General features: G+C 36.8%; 1 protein-coding gene across 1 annotated transcript in view; it reads left to right on the top strand.

Annotated features, from left to right (window-relative positions):
• Positions 1-22,935, top strand: part of nphp4 (nephronophthisis 4) — a 268,868-nt gene that overhangs the window by 114,428 nt on the left and 131,505 nt on the right. The window contains exon 7 of the mRNA XM_079826906.1: positions 18,716-18,909. Within this exon, the coding sequence (XP_079683032.1) occupies positions 18,716-18,909 (194 nt within the window). The remainder of the gene's footprint in view (positions 1-18,715; positions 18,910-22,935) is intronic.

Consider the following 22,935-nt stretch of genomic DNA (forward strand, 5'->3'; position numbering starts at 1 on the left):
TGTCACATTGGTGCGGAACATTTTTGTGTTTGGCAACTGCGATTGTATATTTTGTGTACATCTGTGCATTTGTGTCTTTTGTTGATGTACTGCTTAGCAGAGGGCAATGATTAGCATCATCAATGAGAGGTGTTTGTCAGCTGCAACAATCGAAAGCTGTGTGTGTGTGTCTGTGTGTGAGAGAGGCTGAGTGGGCGGATGTGGATAACATGCTAATGATACTGCTGTTACACTTCCTGCATGACTCATCGCAGTTTGAGCCAGCACCCTCTCTCAGTGTGGGCACACACACGCTCACAATCTCTGCTAAAGCTTGAGATATGGTATATAACTGCATTCATTCTGCTCTTTCTGAAGGCATGCTGGGATGCTCATAAGCATCATAAGGAACATACAGTCTGTGATCAACCCACTTTTCAAATGCTTCTAAACTTTTAGATGTGCACTGAAATGACAAAATCTCATCTGAGCACTTAGCTGTGGTATAAACCATACTAAATAATAATTCAAACGGTCACTAATAATTTAATAACGCGGTTAAAGTTAACATGAAATCAAAATATACAATTCTTGTTTTTTTATGGAATATGGCAGTGTTTGTTATAAATTATTTATTTTTTAAAATTCACATGCCCTTGTAATCATCCCTTCCCTTTTGCAACAGTATCTCTTCTCAAATGACGTGTTCGGCGCGAGGGCAGGACAACCTGCCACCCATAAGAGATAGCAAACCACAACCAACCAATCAGTTCCCGATGGACAAAATCCTACCCTACATTTTTTTTGTTCAAGAAGCCGTTTCACTTTGATATGTCAAAATAGGGAAGAAAAGACTATCGCAACTTCCATTTCATGCTATTTTATTATGAAATAAATGTATATTAAATGAGGGAAGAAAAGACTGTCACAACTTCCATTTCATGCTAACTTTAAATGTAATTTTTAACAAATCTCAAAATGTATATCCATTCAATCATAGTGTCAGAACGGGGCGAGGCCGGTGGTGTGAGTGATAATGAGCGCCAGCTGTGCCGCACCGGTCTCGTGTCTCACAGTCCCTCGGCCTCGTCCTGCTTGCTTTAGTGGTTGACTGATATATCACCAAGGCCGATTATTATTGGCAGATGTTTGCAATTTTTTAGTTACCACCATACGGCTGATACGTTTTTCTGATAAGAATCATGAGCTGCAGTTTTATTTTTACCGCTCTGAAAACCCAGCTCCTGATCACAGACGCACATGAGCTCTCGTTCTCTGTCTTCATTAGTTTGCTGTCTTTGCTTAACAGTTCCGTCTAATAATTGAAAGGCAAATGCTATAATACTTTATTCATATACTGTCTGCATTCAGCAAATATGCATTTTAAACAAGCCTTTGAATATGAACATTTAATGCCACAAATATTGCACACGTCAATAAATCCACTAATGGATCTTGTGTGCATAAAATGCATGTACTCTGTGTGCGACTCTGCAGGTTTATTGATATAACTCACTTCCTCCTGTTACTCTCATAGGGGCTTCAGCGTTAACAAAGGATCTCTGTGTCTCTTTGCCGTAAGCAATGTTCTTCTCAGTGCTCCGATTTGCTGGATTTCATGGATTTCAGTGTCATTCATTCTGTGGTGCTGTGTTTCTAACCCTCTCTAACCATTTTCTCAGCTACTTCCACGGGATAATGTGTAATATGTGATATGTGACACCCTAATACTGATTCTAAGCATCCCATATGACCCAGATGCATATTTTATTTCCTGTGACAAGCTTTGAACAAAATTCACCCTTTACTGGGAATTTGATTGACAGGCGATCTGACCAATCATAACGCAGAATCCGCCATTTTGTCCGATGAAGCAGTCAGGAGAGTTAGTAGATTGACAGTGGACTTGAAAAAGTAGTGTGTACTGACGTCTTTCCAAGGTTGATACAACATTCCTTCTGATGTTTATTTCGTGCTATAAATTAACTAGTAGGAAGAGATGAACGGTTCACGAGCCTCTTGAAATGAGGTGCTACAGCGATCTGCCACCACACAATAAAGATTCACAAAATGCTATTTATTGTTTGAATTTCTTACAAAAAATTACGCAACTTGAAAGCTGAGACTGCTGAAAATAACCTGCTCTGTCCTGTCTGTCGGCGCGTTGTCAGTGTCCTCTTTGCTCCTTGATGTGTTTTTCATTGTGAGTGAGAACATGGTGCGTGGCGTGAGAGCGCCATGGCTTGTCGGACGTAGCAACAGTAAAAGGGGGGTGGGTCTTTGTGAAGGGTCAATTGGGGAACAGTTATGAAATATTTTGATATAAAGATAAAAACACGTAAAACCTAGCAACCCAAATAGCAACATGCTAAAATCACTTTGAGCAACTAAGCAATTGTATATCAACAACATGGCATCCACCCACACAATTTGTGAATGACCACAGTACTCGTGTCTCCATGATGTATGCATCGTTTTAAACATATTTAGGAGAAGAATTATTCATTCTATTAATTTCTTCCTTGTTTTCATTTTCCAATGTAAACCTCTTAGTGGAAATCATTACTTGCACCTTTAAGGGTTAATAGTAATTGTCTCTTGGTTATTTAAGCATTTACACATCAATTTAGTTATGTCACTGTTTATACCCTGGATAATTTCCTCTTTACTCCCAGCTCTTTCACAAGTCATTTGTCAATAAATCCCAATAAATTTTATTGTAAATTTTATGAAAGCCATTAAAGGTCTATTATGCGGGAAGAGCTGCAGTGCAGATTCAAATTAATATAAGGAAGCTTGTCTTTGTTCTCTGACTTACCCTTGACTCTGAGTTCTTTCGACCGCATTGCCTCTTCGCCGAAGTCAATAGCTTAGTCAGACCCTTTTATGATTTTCAAAGAACTGAGGACTTGCTGACCAAAGAACTCTTTTGTGTCAGAGTTATGTAAATTGTTCATGCTCTCCTTCCAATTCCATAAGTATAGTTTGCTGCCACGATAATGTAATTGATTATTGATTAGAGAAACTAACGTGTCATTGTGATGCGTTTTTGACATGTTAATAGGTTTTCACAACATGTTTTAAATTATTCTTTATTTTTGCTGGCTATTTAATATGCATAGCTGGCGTTGGAGGGGACAACCAGGGATAAAAAAAGTCAAAGGTTTTCTCATTGCTTCTAATGTAGGTGTCGCTAACAATTACTACAATTTTGTCCAGGACCCTGTGAAATTAAAGGATTAGTTCACTTTTAAATAAACTTTTGCTGATAATTTACTCACCCCCATGTCATCCAAGATGTACATGTCTTTCTTTCTGCAGTCGAAAAGAAATTAAGGTTTTTGATGAAAACATTCCAGGATTTTTCTCCATATAATGGACTTCAATGGGCTCCAAACGGTTCAAGGTCCAAATGACAGTTTCAGTGCAGCTTCAAAGGGCTTTAAACGATATCAAACAATACCAGACGATTATTAAGGGTCTTATCTAGCGTAGTTTCTGTGAGAAACCGAGCAGTATTTATGCTATTATTTTACCTCTTATCAGACGAACGTGATCATCTCTGAGCTCTGCCGTAACTTCCGCTAAGTGATGTCAAAATACGAGCGTGGTCATAGATGTATACGTAGATGCCTCATTAGTGCATGCACTGATCAGTAGAATGAGGCATTTACGATCGATATATCTATGACCACGCTCGTATTTTGACCTCCCCGTAGCGGAAGTTATGGCGGAGCTCAGAGATGATCACGTTCGTCTGATAAGAGGTAAAATAATAGCATAAATACGGCTCGGTTTCTCGCAGAAACTGATCGTTTCGCTAGATAAGACCCTTATTCATCATCTAGTATCGTTTAAAGCCCTTTGAAGCTGCACTGAAACTGTAATTTGGACCTTGAACCGTTTGGAGCCCATTGAAGTCCATTATATGGGGAAAAATCCTGGAACGTTTTCATCAAAAATCTTAATTTCTTTTCGACTGCAGAAAGAAAGACATGGACATCTTGGATGACATGGGGGTGAGTAAATTATCAGCAAAAGTTTATTTAAAAGTGAACTAATCCTTTAAGCAACAGCCCAGTAAATACTTTTAAAAAAAAAATTTGGTGTATCATTTTTTTATTTAAAAAAATGTCACTCCTCAACGGACAAAACAATAAAACTTATTCCCTCCAGCATCAGCCCACTGGTATTAAATAAATGCTGATTGCACTCCACAGTTACACCCCCTCCTCCCCGAAATAACAGACACTCTCTATTCATTTAATCTGCTCACTACAAAGAAATAACCTTCAGAAACCAATTTTATTCTTCAGGGGAAAAAAACCTTCTTCAATTCTTGAGTCTGAATGGGACGATGACCCTCTCCTTGTCTCTTCTTGCTGCTATTATTCCTATATTTGGTTTAAATGACCTTCCCAATCACTCGCCTGAACCAGACTATTCAACAAACAGCAGGTTCTTTAAAATCAATTTGCTGGCCCACATCTCATCTTCTATACCTCTTTTTAGTGAAATTGTTCATATTGGTGACAGTTAATCGTGAGTATTATCAGTGAAAGTGCTACTTGTGAAAGTCCTACTTTTTTTATTTGACTGGCCTTTCTAGCAACCTTTATTTTAAAAAATGACAATATCAAGACTGAGGTGAAGTAAGAAAAATGTTGGTTGTCATTTTATGCCATTACATTGTGATCCAACCCACACATGAGTTAAATAAGTTATATTCTTTTGGAAAGCATTGAAGTCTTTCATGAAGATTCAAACGCAACTGTTTCTATTTTTAAGTCTTCTGTTCTGATTCCACTGTCAAACACATCAAAGACATTTTGGTTTGAGGCTGAATTTGCTGCCTGTGATGCCAATGGGAGCATGTATATTCCCTGCAAACTAAAATACCCCCCAAAAAATCAAGAGATGAATACAGAACTCTTGGAGCGAGGAGACTTAACCAGCTCTCCTTTTTTGTATGCAAACTTGATCTTCCAAATAGAAATGCCTTAGTGTGAGACAACCACATAAACGAATGCAAAATAAAAACAGCCATTATGTGTTTTTTTTTCTTATACTTTGGCAATAAGTCTTAGTATAAACTTTTGATCGTTCCATATAAACCTCTCTTCTTTTGTGCATTTTGTTCATTTCACAGTAATATTCCTCCATCCTTGTTGCTGGCCTTGTCTGTTAAAGGGCCTGTTGTCGTGGACGTTGGTCTTGCTGATGCGTGACCCGCAGAGTCCAGAAATTTCACAGATGAGAAACAGAGGCCAATGAAAGAGGATAAGCTTTGTCATTACTGTGAGATACACTGCGCTGCATTCATCACTCAGAAAAGATTCTCCTCCCTCGCTTTCCTTCTCCTTCAGTTTCTCTCTCTCTCTCTCTCTCTCTCTCTCTCTCTCTCTCTCTCTCTCTCTCTCTCTCTCTCAGCCACACTCTTTTGCTCTGTGAAGCTGGAAATGGGGTATGATTTAACTTCAGGCCATTTCATTGTTCCCTTTAAGCTTCTTAGCTCTAAAATATTCATATTTTGGGCACAGGAAGCGAAATCTGTGACAGCACAGAGAGCAGACAAAAAGGAGAGTGAGAGGAAAAAAAGGACAAGAGTATGAAACAGAAATAAGATATTTCTGTAGCCGATGTGTTAAGATAAGCTGCAGACAGGCTCGTTTTCCATGCTTATCTCTTTCTCTTTCTCCTTTGCTTTTCTGTCTATTTCCTGACTTTCTCTCCATCCGTCATGTCTTTTTAAAAGTAGTAGTTCACACAAAAGTGAAAATACTGTCATTATTTACTCACCCTCATGTATTTACAAACTTTTGTGACACTCTTTTTTTTTTTTTTTTTTCAAACTTTCTATACAGTGGAAGTAAATGAGGATTTGGCTTTTCAAGCTACATAATGACAGAAAATATCATCAAAGTGATCCATAAAACTTCAATAGGTTAAACAATAGGTTTGTGTGATGAACTGAAAATCATGAGATCAGCTCTAGCTCTCCTTGTTGCATTCATGAGAGAAGTCGGATATATGTAGGCCCTATTCAATGAATCAGTTGTTCTAGTTCATAAAACCAGTCTGAACAATTTGTTCAAAAATCAACCTGATTCACTTCTCAATGATCTGGCCCCTGTGGGTATCAGTGAATAATTATCAGCCACACAAAGCTATCATGTAGTATCAAAAGACTTGGAATGTATGTACATTACAGTCCAAAAATTAAGTAGATCAGTAAGATTTATTGAAGCGAAAAAGTATTAAATTGATCACTTTTACGTTGTTGTAAAATATTTCTATTTCTTTTATCACAGTTTCTACTGAAATATTAAAGGGATAGTTCACTCAAAAATGAAAATTCTGTCATTAACTACTCACCCTTATGTCATTCCAAGTCTGTAAGACCTTCGTTCATCTTCGGAACACAAATTAAGATATTTTTGAAGAAATCCGAGAGCTCTCTGCCACCTCCAGGCAGTTTCAACATTGATAACAAGAAATGTTTCTTGAGCACCAAAGCAGCATATTAGAAGGATTTCTGAAGAATCATGTGACACTGAAGACTGGAGGAATTCAGCTTTGCCATCACGGGAATCTTAAAATATATTTTAAATATTTCACAATATTACTGTTTTCAAAAACATTTTTGTATTTTGTATGTACAAAACATTTAAAGTTCTTACCAATCCCAAACTTTTGTAGTGAATTTAAATGAAGCTTTGACAAATGTGACCAGTACATTATAGTTTCTCCTGTTTTGTTCCCATTTTGCCTTTCAGGTTTGAATTACACAAGGGTGAGGGAAAAAATTGGGGGTGAACTATCTCTTTAAATCTGTAATGCAGAACACTCTATTCCTGTTTAAAGTAGAGTGTGCTGTTGTTGGGTTCAGCGTCAAAGCATATTGCACTAATTATATATAATTATATTGTTATCAACTTGTTGCAGTGAGCTGGTGTGTATGCTTCTTCTGACACGCATACGTCGCTTGTGTCATTCTCTAGGGAGTAAATTGGCAGTGATATACACAAAGCTCATTTGATGGGATTTAAGCCATGGTGACATATACTTGTCTCATCACTGTGTGGTTAGTGGCTCAGCTTCTAGCTTGTTGTTGCTGCTAATTTGTTTTTTAACGGAAATGAGTAACACCGATAACAAAGTACAGACAAATGAAACATACCCCAATCAGAAGCGATGGATAAAGAGAGAAGTAAACCTATTGAAGGCACGTGGTGCTGCTTTGAGGCCTGGAGACTGTGAAGTCTGTAAATTTGCAGCTTTATTATAGATTTTTTTTTAATCTTCTTACCATTTTATTTCTTATTTAAATTTAAAATACATTATGGCTAAAATATACACTACTGTTCAAAAGTTTATGATCAGTAATATTTTATTTTTAGTTTCTTACAGAAATTAATACTTTTAAGCAAGGATGGATTAAATTGATCAAAATAGTGACTGTAAAGTGACATTGTTACAAATTCTATTTGTCTTTAAAACTTTATATTCATCAAAGAATAATGAAAAAAATATATCACAGTTTTCATAAAGATGTTAAGCTTCACAGCTGTGTTTATCATTTATAATAATAAGAAATGTTTCTTGAGCTGCAAATCAGCATAGAATGATTTCTGAAGGATCATGTGACATCGAAGTCTGAAGTACTGAAAATAATACTGAAAGTATTAAATATACTAAATTCTTAGTAGTTTGTTTAATGAAATGATTAAAAAATATTAAGTTATTTCAAAGTGAAAAAATATTTTCACAATATTACAGTTTTACTGTATTTTTGTTTGAATAAATGCAGCCTTCAAGCATAAGAGACTTTTAAAACATTAACAATATTACTGACTCCAAAATGTATTGTAAATAGCACAAGTATTATTTCTCCTGCTAGTATTAATTAATCTAGTATTAATGTTTTGTGAACAAATTGAGACGATTTAAGACATTTGACTTAATACCTATGATACATAATGTAATTTGCACAATAACGGTCAATTTGTAATAATAATAGTTTTTTTGCATTTTTTTGCACTGGTTAGATGCTAACTGTTTCATTGACTCTATGTTTGCGCAATTACAATGACGTTAATATAACTGGAGGGGAGGAGGCAATAGATTCCATGACCTGGAAGTTTTAATCCCTGTGTTTCCTCAAAGTGGGACTGTTAATTCCCACATTAATGTGTCTTGTTTGTCCTGCAGAGCGTGTAAGCCATCCCACCGACCTTTCGCAGTCACTCAATCGAACGCTGCGCTGGGCTGCATCACCTGAGGGCTTTGTGTTACGTGTATTTGCTGAAAATGGGCGCATCGTTACGTGATTTAATTACTTAATTATCTCTCTCGACTGAGAACACTTTTGTTCGTGAAAACAGGCATAGCCTCTTCCATTGCTGAAATAAATAATTGCTGAATATAGTGTCTCTGGAGTACTGTGTTTCTCTCGGCTTGTTGCACCAAAGCATTTCACATTGTTCTTCCAGATAATTGGACCTCAGGTTTGTCATGTCTCCCACAGGTGATTTGAGACTGTTGACCAAAAGTAAGCCTTAGAAGGTATCAAAAATGGCTGTACCCCACAGGGCCACAACCACCAACAAGTCAGAAAATTAATTGATCAATATAGGCTTTTCCATGACCAGTGTTTGGTCTGGTACGTATTGGTGCCTCACCGTATCTTGAATACTTTATCCCTGGTAGCTCACAAAACGAATTACTACCCCTGGACTTCTGTGAATATTATAGGAGCCCATTTAAAGGGATGGTTCACCCCAAAAGTTTGGGGTTGGCAAGATTTTTTCAAATGTTTTTGAAAGTCTCTTATGCACATCAAGGCTGCATTTATTTAACAAAAAATGCTGTAAAAACGTGAAATATTAATACAAATCAGTACAATTGATTATTGCAATTATTGCATTCCAAGTTATGGTTTATATGAATTTTAGGGCTGGGCAAATTAACGCGTTAACGCGGGCGATTCATTTTTTCAGCATAACGCATTAAAAATATTTAACGCAAATTTTTATATTCGTTTTTATATCCATTTTTGCCCTGCGTTACATGATCACGCTCCTATTCATGTAAATGCTTCCAAGCGTGACAAGAAGACACAAGAGAACGCGCTGTATGTCAGTGTGTGTGTGTGTGTGTGTGTGTGTGTGTGTGTGTGTGTGTGTGTGTGTGTGTGTGTGTGTGTGTCAGTGTTCTGTCTGTGTGGCTGCGTCTCATGTCAGCTAATTGAGGGACACTCTGGACACACACACACTCGACGCACAGCTCCCATCGAGTTCTCTTTTGCTCTTGAACAAACAATAACAACAACACAGAGAATTATGAGTATTCTCATATTAGGAGTCTTAAATTAGTTCAATAACGTCTTAAATGAACTTAAAGAGTTGTGAGGAAATGAGATGCCTGTGAGATCCGCGTCATGTTCGTCAGCGGCCGTTCTTAAAGTGACAGGAGCACTGATGATGCCTGTCATTAATGTTCATCAAAGAACAACGGGAGCAGAGAAAATTGTAGTTTTAATGATGATTAATCTATATTTAATTTATTATTTATGCAGTTAAAAAAGGTGTTTGGTAACTATTACATTTCTGTATATGTCTAACAGGGAAGGCCACAGGTAAATATAACATTTATTATAATGGGTTTATATAAAGATTGTTTTAAGTTCACTTAAATTAAAAGTTGTTTTTTTAAAGCCTAATAAATGTTGAAATTGGTAGCTTTCAGTTATACTGTAATGTAACGTCATAAATGTTTCATAGAGACATTAGTATCAGTGATACTGGCAAAAAGATGCCATTACAATACATATTTAAAATATGCTGTCTTTAAATTGTTTACACATTAATTTGGAGAGTAACTGAAATTATTACAATATCAAAATATTAAAAACTTAAAATATTAAAAACTTGTGATTAATCGCGATTAATTACAGAAAAAATGCGATTAATTAGTAAAAATTGTATTGATTCCCAGCACTAATTAATTTCAATGTATTCTTGCAAGTACTGAGTCAATGAAACAGCATCTAAACAGAAGTGCAAAAACTATTGTTATTTGAGTGCAAATTAGGTAGATGGAAGTTAAGTGGTTGTGTTATAGGACGTGTTATATAGTGTAAATGAACTGGAAAATGTGAACTCCGGACATTACTATCACAGTTCGCCCCCTGGTGGTCTCAATTTGTTAACAAAACATTTTTGATTGATTAAAGGGTCACTTCAGCGCTGGGAAGATGAATGTGTATTTAAACTGTGTCATTTATGTAGTAGAAATGTGACATTATTTTTGAATTTGGTGCCTTCTAGACTGAGAAAAGACAGAAAATTAATTTTTGTCTCATTTGGATGAAAGACAACAACTCCCAGAATGCACTTGCTTCGCTGCCCTACGTGGCCACTCCCAAAGCCACGGCTATTGGTTATCACTTGCCCACCGCGACACCACCCCCAACGTCGTTTTGATATTCATAGTAATACAATAATTTAGTTTAGTTAGATAATAGACACTACAATTAAAAACTGAATGTGTCTTTTCAATAAAGTGTGAGTGAGCGGAACGAAAGTCGTGTCACAGACGCAGCAGGTGTCAGATTTCATTCATCACGAGAGAAGAGCTGAGCAGAGCTGAGGTAAGCGCGGCTGTCATTCTCAGCACGTTTCCAGTCTGGCGAATTATCAGATCGCATATGGAACCTAAACTTTCATAGGAATTCGTTGAAAAGTTGAAACACTCACTTTGCTCCGGACCGCTCCGTTATGAATGCCCGAGCCGAGCGGCAGCGGGCGTGCACATTTACATTCTGTGAGTGAGATCCCTCCCCTGTGGGTGGGTTGAAATCATGCGGAACTAGCTCCTGTAGTCTCTAGCCTCTGGTCAAAAAGTCTCAGATGACGCAAAATGACGATATTTGCGTCATCGGAGGATTTTTTCCAGAAATAAAATGCATAATTCTCTCATCTCAGGGGGATATGAGGGGGGAAAGTACCATAATTCAAATATACTACCGGGTTTCTACTGATACAAAGCTTAATGCTAATCGCTGAAGTTATCCTTTAAATACTTGAGGCAGAAAGAATATTTGTGGTTTTATTTACACTACCATTAAAACTAGTAGGGGTGTCCCCGACTAATGATTTACATATTCGAATCAGAATTGTCAAATCTTTCTATAGTCGACTGATAGTTGAATCATCGAGCCCGGTCTCACGAAAATGCGTATAAATAATACGAGTGTGCAATCTCGTGGAATGTATACGGCAAAATGAGTTTTGGCGTGCATGGTACGGCGTTTTTCGCGTTCATATGATACGCACTTTATGGCGTATAATAAGTGCGAACCCCCTACCCTCACCCTACCCAAAAGCCATAAAATGCGTATCATATGCACGCGAAAAACTGCGTAGCATATGCACGCCAAAACTCATTTTGGCATATATTCCACGAGATTGCACACTTGTACTATTGATACGCATTGTCATGAGATCGTGTTGGATCATTTATGGGTTCGGAGGGGCACGACAGTCAGCAGGCGGGTAAAACTATTTTTATTTTATTTTACACACTCCACACAGCAACACCTTTTAATAAAGCGACCAAAACTGCCTGCAAACTGACAGACGAACTGACAATGGCTTTCTTATTTAGGTTTAAATAAAAGGTAATGTGGTGGATAAACATTCGTAAAATGTTTTCTCATAATATTTTAAAGCCGCGATTGAAATACAGAACATCACACAAATGTATAAAAGCACATTTTGATAAAAAAAAAAAAAAAAAACCTGCCTAGAGAGGAAAAGAACACACCGACTGCAGACAGAATTTGCATTTCACATTTTGCGAAATTAAATTAAATCAGGAAAATTGCTGTGCCAGCATACTTTCAGTGCAGCGCAACATCGAGACAACGAAAAACAATAAAAATCATTAGTTTACAGAATTAAATTAGAACAGAATATACATTTCTAATAATAAAAAATTAATAAAAACGAAATAAAGTCAGAATCAAGTCACAGGTAGCATAATAAATGTGTGCAAAATGCCAAAGTGCAGGGGAACATAATATATATAAAAAAAACACAAGCCACAGTTAAATTAAGTAACCCTGACTGATCAATAAATAAAATAAAATAAATAAATTTTTAAAACAACGAAAGTTTTGCCAGAATTGTGAAATGTCTCTTTTTAACTGCCGAAACAACAATAAACGCTAAACTGGCAGTTTTTTTTTAGCTAAACATGTTCACAGCAAATTAAAATTAGAAACGGCTGAAATGTTTGAAAAGTTTTAAGTGGAAAGCCATGTTTGTTGTTGATGAGTGCTAGGACATGAGCTGTTGGCACAACTTGCATTTAACTTTTTTTGGATCATCTTTTACCATTTCAAAGTGCATCCACACTTTAGAGTTTCTTATTCCAGATATTGTTAAGTATTCCCTGCCGTCAAGATGTGCCTCGTCTGTCACGGATCAGGGAAAGTGAAACTTAAAATCTGTCACAGGGGTGGTTGGATTTACACACACACACACACACACACACACACACACACACACACACACACACACACACACACACGCATTTAAAATATTTATTGAAAGCTTCTTTCTTTTCACGTTTTTTTTTTTTTTTTTTACAGCATCATCATAATTAAATACTGTATATAACTTAATATAATCGTACAAAACCAGTAGTTATTTATGAAATTAGACATTGAGCACCCCCCAAAGATTCGACTGTGAGATCGGTGGTCGAATCAGGCTCCGGATATCGATGCATCGAATCTTTGACTCACCCCTAAATTTTTTTAATGTTTTGGAAAGAAGCCTCTTATTCTCACCAAGGCTGCATTTATTTGATCAAAAATACTTTGAAACATTTACAATTTAAAATAACTGTTTTCTATTTTTATATATTTTCAAATTTAATTTATACTTGTGATGACGAAGCTTGTTGCTAGTAACAATGCAAAACTCTTTACTGTCACTTGATCAATGTAATGCTTCCTTGCTAAGATGCTACATAAAAGTATCCATTTATTTAAAAAAAAGGAAAAATAAATAAAACTTATGAATGTAGTATATGAGTGATGACTTGAGAGGTATGTTGGTATTGATAAATGCATTGAAACTAAAATAGTTTTTTTTTTTTTTTTGCCATTCAAACACAAAGCTAAGATGGAAACAAAAGGTGTAATTCACCCACAGATCATCTATTTCTTTCTGAACCCTTTTCTTGATTCTCTTTCTATTATTATCAGTAAATAACAACTTAAATGTCAGTCTCTTTCTCATATAAAACTATTCTATGGCTCCAGATAACTATATTTTTGTAGCTTGGCAGTTATCGGTCACCATTCACTTTCATTGTGTGCAAGAAGAGCAGCATGAAGATTCCGCTAAACTTCTCCTCTTGTGTTCTTCGGAATCGGAACAAAGAAAATCATACAGGTTTGGAACGACATGAGGGTGAGTAAATGATTACAGAATATACATTTTTGGTTGAACTATCCCTTTTGTTTTGGTCTTAGCTTTGTGTTTAAACAGCAGATGACATTTTTCAGAAAGATATTTAATCTCAATGTATTTATCGCAGAAAACCATCAAATGAAATATACCTCTCAAGTCATTCACATCTATATCATTGGCAAGAATCCATCAGACTCATGAAAATGCGCAGATCTGACCTATTAAGCCATGAACCGGGCACAAAATTGCATTACATCCACTTAAAGGAAGGATTTTAGAGGTACTCTGATGGTCGCCACAGTAGCTGGGTGATTCATGGCGTAAAGTGGGATACTCGCGGACTGCTTCTTGTAGGCCTGCATATAAAACACTGCACACAATTGATATGCTAATTGGAGGAGCGGTGAGTGGGAGGCCTGAGCAGATAGATGCGACTCTCACCCTGAGGAGAAGTGAGAGAGAAAAGCTGTTAGTTCCATACCTTCTTTTACAGATCCTCTATAATGCTGCAATTAATAACATCTGACTGCTGCTGCCACACCGTCTCAGAGCCGATGCATTTTCGAAAATACCTGGAGTCTCCACAATGGCAGCAGGCTGTCGTTTAATTGATGTGTTATTGTAAACTTGTCTGGACACTGACTTACAAAGACAGCAGATGGTCTTGGAGTTACACCCCCTAATATTTAGCAACTGGTGACAGTTTTTCGGGGACTGGGATGCACGTACATGTGATGGTTTGTTATGTAACAGGAAGGGACATTGACAACTTGTGTTACAACTATCAGACTTTTCTGGATTTTGCTAGGACACTTTTGAAGTCGTAGCTCCAGTGCTGGGGGAAATCTAACTGAAACTACTGACTTGACTTCATTTTTCAGTGATGTGCCAGTTGTTCAGCTCAAAACAGTGTAGTTTTGTTTTATTTTAACAAGCTACTTTTTCCAACAAGTAGCAATGTACATTTGGGTTTTTCAACAATGCCATAAAAGAACCATTTTGGGGTTTCGCAAACAACTTTTCAGTGAACTTTTCTTAAAGAAACATTTTTTAAGAGGGAAGAACATTTTAATGATCTAAAGCAGGGGTCTCCAACCTTTTTTATAGCACACAGATCAGTTTCATTTTGAAAATATTCTCTCAGACTTGCGGAATATTTTAAATGAAAGAAATTAGCTCCATATTATGTCTCCATATGAACTGCATAGAACAAACTAAAACAACTCACCATAACGCTCAATCAGTGAGACCCCTTTGCTTTCCCTGCTATAATATGGTCCCAATGAGGAGGGATGGGTGAAGGGGTGTCACTAATGTTTATTTTGGTAATCGAGTAATCGATTGATTATTCTGACGATCAATCGATTAATCAGATACTTTTTGTGGTAATAAAAATAGATCTAAGCAAACAATAGCCATTAAAATGACTTAAATAGTATACATATTATAATAATGAGGCAATAATATTTGGTTCAAATAAAGTATCAAAAGCAAGTTATCTTATGGTTTTATAGAACAACACAGTTAAAATACATAATATAATATACATTATAAACAATCATCTTATGTATTATAACAAATGCCTGCAGAGGTCGCCAACAGCCTGGTGATTGTTGTTGTCCCACTTTACAGCAGATCAAATCCTTGTTCAATATTGGCCAGACATAATTTAATTAAAATGTTCACTATTTGGCAACTTTACAATAGCCACTTTAATTTATTGAACAAGAATATGTGGACCTCAAAACATGCAAACTAAGAGCGAGGGTTTAAACTTTTATTTTGAAATTGCGATGAACAGTTTGTATATTTAGAAACATATTGGTGTATTCTCCTGTGTTGGCGTAGTAGGTTTATAAATGATTTACCTTACAAATCTGATGAAATGGCATACATTGCGTTCCCAGATGAACGCAAACCGAACTCACAGCATATGCAGAGATGGAGTTTGAGACGCGCTCCACGCATGTAAATGATAACATTCATGTGGAGTAGAACAGAGCCGCTCTGAGATGCACATAACCGACACCTATGTAAATAAATATGAATAAATATTAAGCCTGCAGCCGCATAACACAACAGCACTATGCTATAGTATAGTTTTTAAATGCTTTTATACAACCCCAAATCAGAAAGTTGGGACAGTATGGAAAACGCAAAACAAAAAAAAAAGAAGTGATTTCTAAATTTACTTTGACTTGTATTTCATTGCAGACAATATGAACACAAAATATTTCATGTTTTGTCTGGTCTACTTCATGTCATTTGTAAATATGCATCCTTTCCTGTCATTCAGACCTGCAACACATTTCAAAAAAAGTTGGGACAGTAAAGCATTTACCACTTTGTAATGTTGCCATTCCTTTTCACAACACTTAAAAGACGTTTAGGGACTGAAGACACCAAGTGATGAAGTATTTCAGGTGTAATTTTGTCCCATTCTTCCTGCAAACAAGTCTTAAGGTGGGCAACAGTACGGGGTCTTCATTGTCCCATTTTGCGCTTCAAAATGCGCTTCAAAATGCGCCACACATTCTCTATTGGAGACAGGTCGGGACTGTAGGCAGGCCAGTCAAGTACCCGTACCCTCTTCCTCCGCAGCCAGGACTTTGTAATGTGTGCAGAATGTGGTTTTGCATTGTCTTGTTGAAATATGCATGGACGTCCCTGGAAAAGATGTCTTCTTGAAGGCAGCATATTATGCTCCAAAATCTCGATGTGCTTTTCAGCATTAATGGTGCCTTCACAGAAGTGCAAGTTACCTTTGCCAAGGGCACTGACACAACCCCATACCATGACAGACCCTGGCTTTTGGACTTGTTGCTGGTAACAGTCTGGATGATCCTTTTCTTCTTTGGTCCGGAGCACACGGCGTCCATTCCTCCCAAAAAATACCTGAAATACTGATTCTTCTGACCACAGTACACGTTTCCACTGTGTGATGGTCCATCCCAGATGCTTCCTAGCCCAGAGAAGTCGACGGCGCTTCTGGACACTGTTAACATAGGGCTTCCTTTTGGCACAGTACAGTTTTAACTGGCATTTGTGGATGTAACTACATATTTTGGTACTTGACAAAGGTTTGCCAAAGTAGTCCTGAGCCCATGTGGTGATATCGCTTATAGATGAATGACGATTCTTGATGCAGTGCCGCCTGAGGGATCGGAGATCACTGTTGTTCAGCTTAGGCTTGCGCCCTTGTCCTTTACGCACTGAAATTCCTCCAGATTCCTTGAATCTTTTAATTATGTTATGCACTGTTGAATGTGAAATATCCAAATCTCTTCCTATCTTTCTTTGAGGAACATTGTTTTTAAACATTTCAATATTTTTTTCACGTATTTGTTGGCAAACTGGCGATCCTCGGCCCATCTTTGCTCCTAAAGGATTAGACCTTTCTTGGATGCTGCTTTTGTACCAAAACATAATTACAATCACCTGCTGTTGGCATCACCTGTTTCAAATCACATCATTATTTAACCATTTTACCTCATTACTAGCCCTAAATTGCTCCTGTCCCAATTCTTTTGAAAAAAAGATTTAAGATTTAAGATTGGGCTTTAAGATTTTGAAAGTAAACATTTAAGAGCCTTTGCAGCCATCTCTGGATATTCCGTCTTTGTTTAAATCCAGAAGCCTGCAAGGGAGGATGTCTGTAACATACTTTTCAGCCCACTGTCATTTGCGCTCTCAATGAGTTCATGCTCTTCATGCACTAACGGCGATGCTTGTTTCACACTCATGTTAATATTAGCTAAACCTGTAAGTTTGGAACGGAATGTTTTCTGAAGTTTTCCCCTATTTAAATTTGGATAATGGCTCTTAAAGGGTAAATGCACAATAAATAATACACTGGCATAGCTATATCAACATTTTTCCCAGAACGTTCTTGTGACCTGGTTGCAACTCTTCCACGGCCCAGTAATGGGTTGTGACCCGGGGGTTGGGAACCTCTGATCTAAAGAACTTTTATTGTACAATGGAAAAGTTTCATGGATGTTAAAAGGTTCTGCCTAGATCCGTAGATGACAATTTATTTATTATTGTTTTTTTGTTTGGGCACCACTTTTTTTATACAGATGAATCAATCCATTAAGTGCAGCACTGTTAATTTTAGAGAGTCTTTATGTAAATTACCTGGTTAAAAAAAGATTCACAGATTCAAGTCCCTTCACAAAATGTACAAAACTGAAATGTTAAGTTAAATTGTGCTATTCTTTACTGTTATATAAACTGTAACTGATTTATTAGTTACATGTAGTGTACAATTATCTGTTTATCTTCTTAAGTTTAGTGCTGTCACCCTTAATTGAGACCTACTGTAATTTGGTCACCTATTTCATTGGTTTTCCATCGTGATCCTGGAATATCTTAACACTGCACATTTTAGATGTCTCCCTTGTTTAACACACCCGATTTACATAATTACCTCATCAGTAGGGGCTTTAAGATTAAATTGGGTGTATAAGAGTGATGATATTCTGTAAGGGTAAAGGACATCCAAAATGAATAGTGCTGTGTTCCTCCAGGACCAGGATTAAGAACCACTTACTAATTGTAAGAAGTTGTTTGTTGTTTGGGTAGCTACAGTTTCAAAGAAGCTTTCCCAATACCACAATCACAATCAAAAATACAGTTTAGGCTTTACAGTGTGTCATTCAAAAAATCTCACAGACTGCAAACATTTGAACGGTAGTGAATGTGGAGCTGACTTTGGGTGGAACTACCATAAACTACCATAAAAATAAAATCCAATTAGATGTCTTTGTTAATGTTACTTTATTACATTTTGTCACATCAGGGCATATTGCAAAATTGAAATGGCAATTCATTCTGTGCAAATAAAATAAATCCTAAAATTGGCCTTTTTGCTTTGAGTCGAGTACGTTTCATTCTCTGTATATTTCTTCCCTGCAAGTTCTACACTCTCTGCTTACAAGAGAAATGCCATTCAAATTCAATCCCGAGGGTAGAACGGATCAATAGAGCTTACATGGTCCTCTCACTTTTCAGCACCGAGTCGTTGGAACTATGCAGCTTTCAAACGCAACCCGCACGTTCCATTCGCATACCTCCTTTGAGGATTAAATGTTAACAGGGCTTGCCAAACACACTCCTCTCTATGGTAGAACATACATTGAATTCCTCTCACGTGTCTGTGTACACAAACACATGTTCTTGTAATTATGCATAAATGTCCCCCGATCAGAGCGGCTTTTGAATTCCCATCACTTGTGTGTTCTCTTGATCAGAACAGGGGTGCGGAGGGACGCTCGGTTGTGGTGCAGGAGCGCAGGCTGCTGGTAGGGGTCCATAACGGCTGGGGTTGGGTGGAGAAGCCTCATGTGTTGGTGCTAGAACGTGAGGCCGCAGGGAGCGGAGCAGCCAGGGCTCGTGGAGCCAGCACAGGCGGCAGCTTCAGGCAGACCTCCACGGACAAACTCAGGTGGGTAGTCATTCCATCTGGTCCACTAATTTCCCATAATTCTGAGAAATGTTGCCATACTTCCATGGACCTCACCTCCAGTTGCATCCACTTTTATTGAAATTCTTTTTTACCAGACATCCTGGATCTTAAATGAACCTTTTTTCTTTTCAGCTGCATCCAACTACAATGGTCAATCATTGATTGATCTGTGTCCTCCTGGCTTGTGCTGGATGCTCTCATAATCCAGAAATTATTTTGCACGCCATCATGTTGTTTCGTATTGATTTCTTTTTTTAAAAGGAACACAAAAATAGACATTTTGAAGGATTTTCACACTGCTTGTCTTCATACAATGAAATCTAACAGTGCCCAGGTGCTGGCGGGCTTCGAAACTGACATAAATCACCATAAAAGTGGTTCGCACATAATATTTTGCCACCTTTCAAGTTTTTTGAAGCCTTAAAATAGCTTTGTTTGAAAAACAAATACTTTTATTTCATTTAAATATACTTCATTTATAAACCAACAAATCAAAATATTTTTATTTAATTGAATTTTTAAATTCTGCAATGGCTCTATAACTCTCAAATCTCATTTGCGCATACCCATTTTCAAACTTAGCAAATTTAAAGCTGCAGTCAGTAACTTTTTGCGCTCTAGCGGTTAATAAATAGAACTGCATGCGTCTTGCGGAAGAACATTGCTGCCGGAGCTACTTCTCTGTGCTCCTCCGCATTGGTTCCTACCAGACCGGTCTGAAATAGTCCCAATATAAACACTTATTATAAGTGTACCATTATGATTCAGGGTATGACAAAAACACGGTTTGGAAAATTGATTCATGTTGTACATTCTCATTATATAATTTTTGTAAATCTTGAACACAAAAAAAAGTTATGGACAGCAGTTTTAAGGGAGCGGTCACACTGCAGTTTTCGTTCCATTGACTTCCATTAAATTGCATGTGAATGCGTCAGACCGGAAAAACACAAGCTCATATGAAAAGTTTTGCACGAACCCTGAGCTGCGAATTCGTATCACGTGATGACTTGTAACCAGTAGAAGATCGATTCTTCACAGCATGACCTCTTATCTGAATTAAAAGAGCGATATTTTTACAGTAGAGTAGATTTGTATGTATATTTTTTTTATATATATATATATATATGTTTATATTTTTAACGTATTACTATTTGTCATATGTTGAATTCATGTTTATAAAAAAAGATGCTTCAGAGAGTGACATCATATCACGACCGTTGCCGTGTCCGAAGAAATTTTCCATGGTCAAAGTCTAGTGTGAGCACGCATCATCACCACGGCTGCATTTAGTAGATCAAACAATCCAAAAATTGATAATAAAATAACAATGAATAAATTGGTGTAACTATTATTACATACATTTTCGGCAGCCATTACTCCAGTTCTCAGCATCTCATGATCTGTCGAGAAATAATTTTGAATATGCTGATTTAGTGCTCAAGTAACGCTTATTATTATCAAAGAGCTTAAATTTTAGTTTGTTCCACGCGTAAGATTTTTTATTTATTACACTTTAAATATAGTGCACAATTGATATTGACTTCTTTTATGCTTTTTTTGTTATGCATTCATTGTTAGGAAAAACAGCAGCTTGGAGGTTCTTCAAAATATCTTATTTTGTATTACACCCAAGAACACAAGCGTTTCTGTTCTGGAAAGACATAGGGTTGCGTAAATTAGCTCAGGATTTTCATTTTTGGATTAATTATTCCATCAATATAACACCCTATTGTCAGAAAGCGCCAGTGTCTCTCTATGGCCTCCTCCAGTCTAATGCTCCATCTGTCCCGTGTCAGTGACTTTAGTTCTCAAACCCACACTGGTTCTCCTCCCTAGTGCTTACGTAGCAGAGATCCCTGTGTCCTCGCCTCACCTCGTTGGTTTTCATCCCAGTTCCATCTCTTATTTAACACAGTCCTTATCAAATATGGATTTTTAGGGTGATTTACACGCTTTCTCTCTGGGTGTTAAATATTTTAAAAGCATCTTTCCTAGAAAGTATTAAAAACAGGTTTACTTTCTAAATTAAGGTTTCTTGCGTCTGCACTTTGTTTAATTAAAATGCTGATAAGCAGTACAACACAAATGAGAAATGAGGGTTTGATTGTTGATGTCTGTTTCACTCCATCTGCTGCTGCTGATGCAAAAAAAGAAGAGCCCCAGCCCCCACCACCACAGAGTCACTGTCATGTGAGATCTCGCGGAACAAGTCACAAGCACCGTTCGTGTGCGGTGAGAGAAAGAGGTCTATAATTACCCAATGAGAGAAATTTGGTGTCTGAGAGAGTGGAGCATCACATTCTGCCCTTTATTAGAGAGCGAAATTGGGTGTAATTATGGAGACGTTAGCACTAAAAACTTTTACTGCACGTTCTCAACAACACTGCTGTGATGACGGCAGCGAATGTGTCTATGAGAGTGTGTGAAAACCCTTCAAGAATGATGTAAATGATCTGACGCCAGCCTTCCAGTTTGTAGATGAGAGTTTGAACATGAAATTTGGGAATTTCAACACCTTGTAGTAACGCTGTTTGAAACTAACTTTTTTGAGTCCCCGTTTCAATTTCATCACTTTTTGCTTTGTGTCCCCGTATGGGAAAAGTTATGTGAACCTCATTTTGAAGTCTTAATATTTTTTTGTACTGTGCTGTGGGTTCATCTAAGATGCTGTGTACTTTTTGTACTGTAGCCTGTAACTGCTTATGTAATAAGCTGCAATCATTTTAAAGGCTTTTTTTGAGATTCAGAATCAGACTATAAAGACTATAATGTGTGGACTACAGAATCAGTCATAGCAAAAACAAAAAATAGTTATGAAATTGAAATGCAATTTGAACAACTTGCAATGTTAGAACGAAAATAGTTTTATTCTAATGTTGCACAAGGACATAGATAATTTTTTTAGGCTCAACTTTGTGTACAGTTCCTGCTAAATTGCTGTTATTTCTCTTTTACATCTGTGTGAGCTTCTAAACCCCATTTGTCAAATGATTCTGGCATAGCTGTTTTCTTCCTAGAATTAGAATTTCAAAAATTTCTGTAATTACATACACTACCATTGAAAAAAAAAAATCTGGCTTTTTTAGCATTTATTTGAACTTTTTTTTATAACTTTATAAATGTTACTGTTAATTTTGATAATTTAATGTATTCTTGTTGAATAAAAATATTAATTTCTTTTAAAAACAAGAAAATCTTACTGTCCCCAAACTTATGAATGTGTATATTCATGTATACTTGTGTATACAGTGGCAAGTAAAAGTATGTGAACCACTTGCAGAATCTGCGAAAATGTGAATAATTTTAACTAAATAAAAGAGATCATACAAAATACATGTTATTTTTTTATTTAGGACTGTCCTGAATGAGATATTTTACATACAATTTTTTACATATAGTCCACAAGACAAAATGTTTTTATTAAAATAACCCCGTTATAGTCTCTAATAAGTTTATGAATCATTGATTCTCAATACTGTCGTTCTCTGGATGATCCACGGCTGTTTTTGTTGTTGTTGTTTTGTGATGCTTGTTCTTGAGTCCCTTGTTTGTCTTGAGCAGTTAAACTGCTCAAATAAGTTGAACTTATTGAATTTGAAGATTAAGGTAAATTGAACTCAATTTGTCTTCTGGGAAACATGTTAGTATCTAATGTTGTTTCTGAAGAGCAGTACTGAATGATTTTTTTTTATAAATATATATTTAAACAAAATAAGAAATATTTTGACATCTTCTTCCTGCTCAAAAGTTTTCACCCCCCAGCTCTTAAAGCATCGTGTTTCCTTCTGGCGCATCAGTGAATGTTTGAACCTTTTTTTAGTAGTTGTGTTTGAGTCCCTCAATTGTCCTCAGTGTGAAAAGATTGATCTGAAAATCATACAGTCACTGCTGGAGAGAGTTCAAATATGCAAAAGATGCTGGAAAACTGAAGAATGTGCAGGACCTGGAGGATTTTTCTGAAGAACATTGGGCAGTTTAACGGCTCAAGACAAACAAGGGACT

The sequence above is a fragment of the Gobio gobio genome (assembly GCF_949357685.1).
Source record: "Gobio gobio genome assembly, chromosome: 10".
Lineage (NCBI taxonomy): Eukaryota > Metazoa > Chordata > Actinopteri > Cypriniformes > Gobionidae > Gobio > Gobio gobio.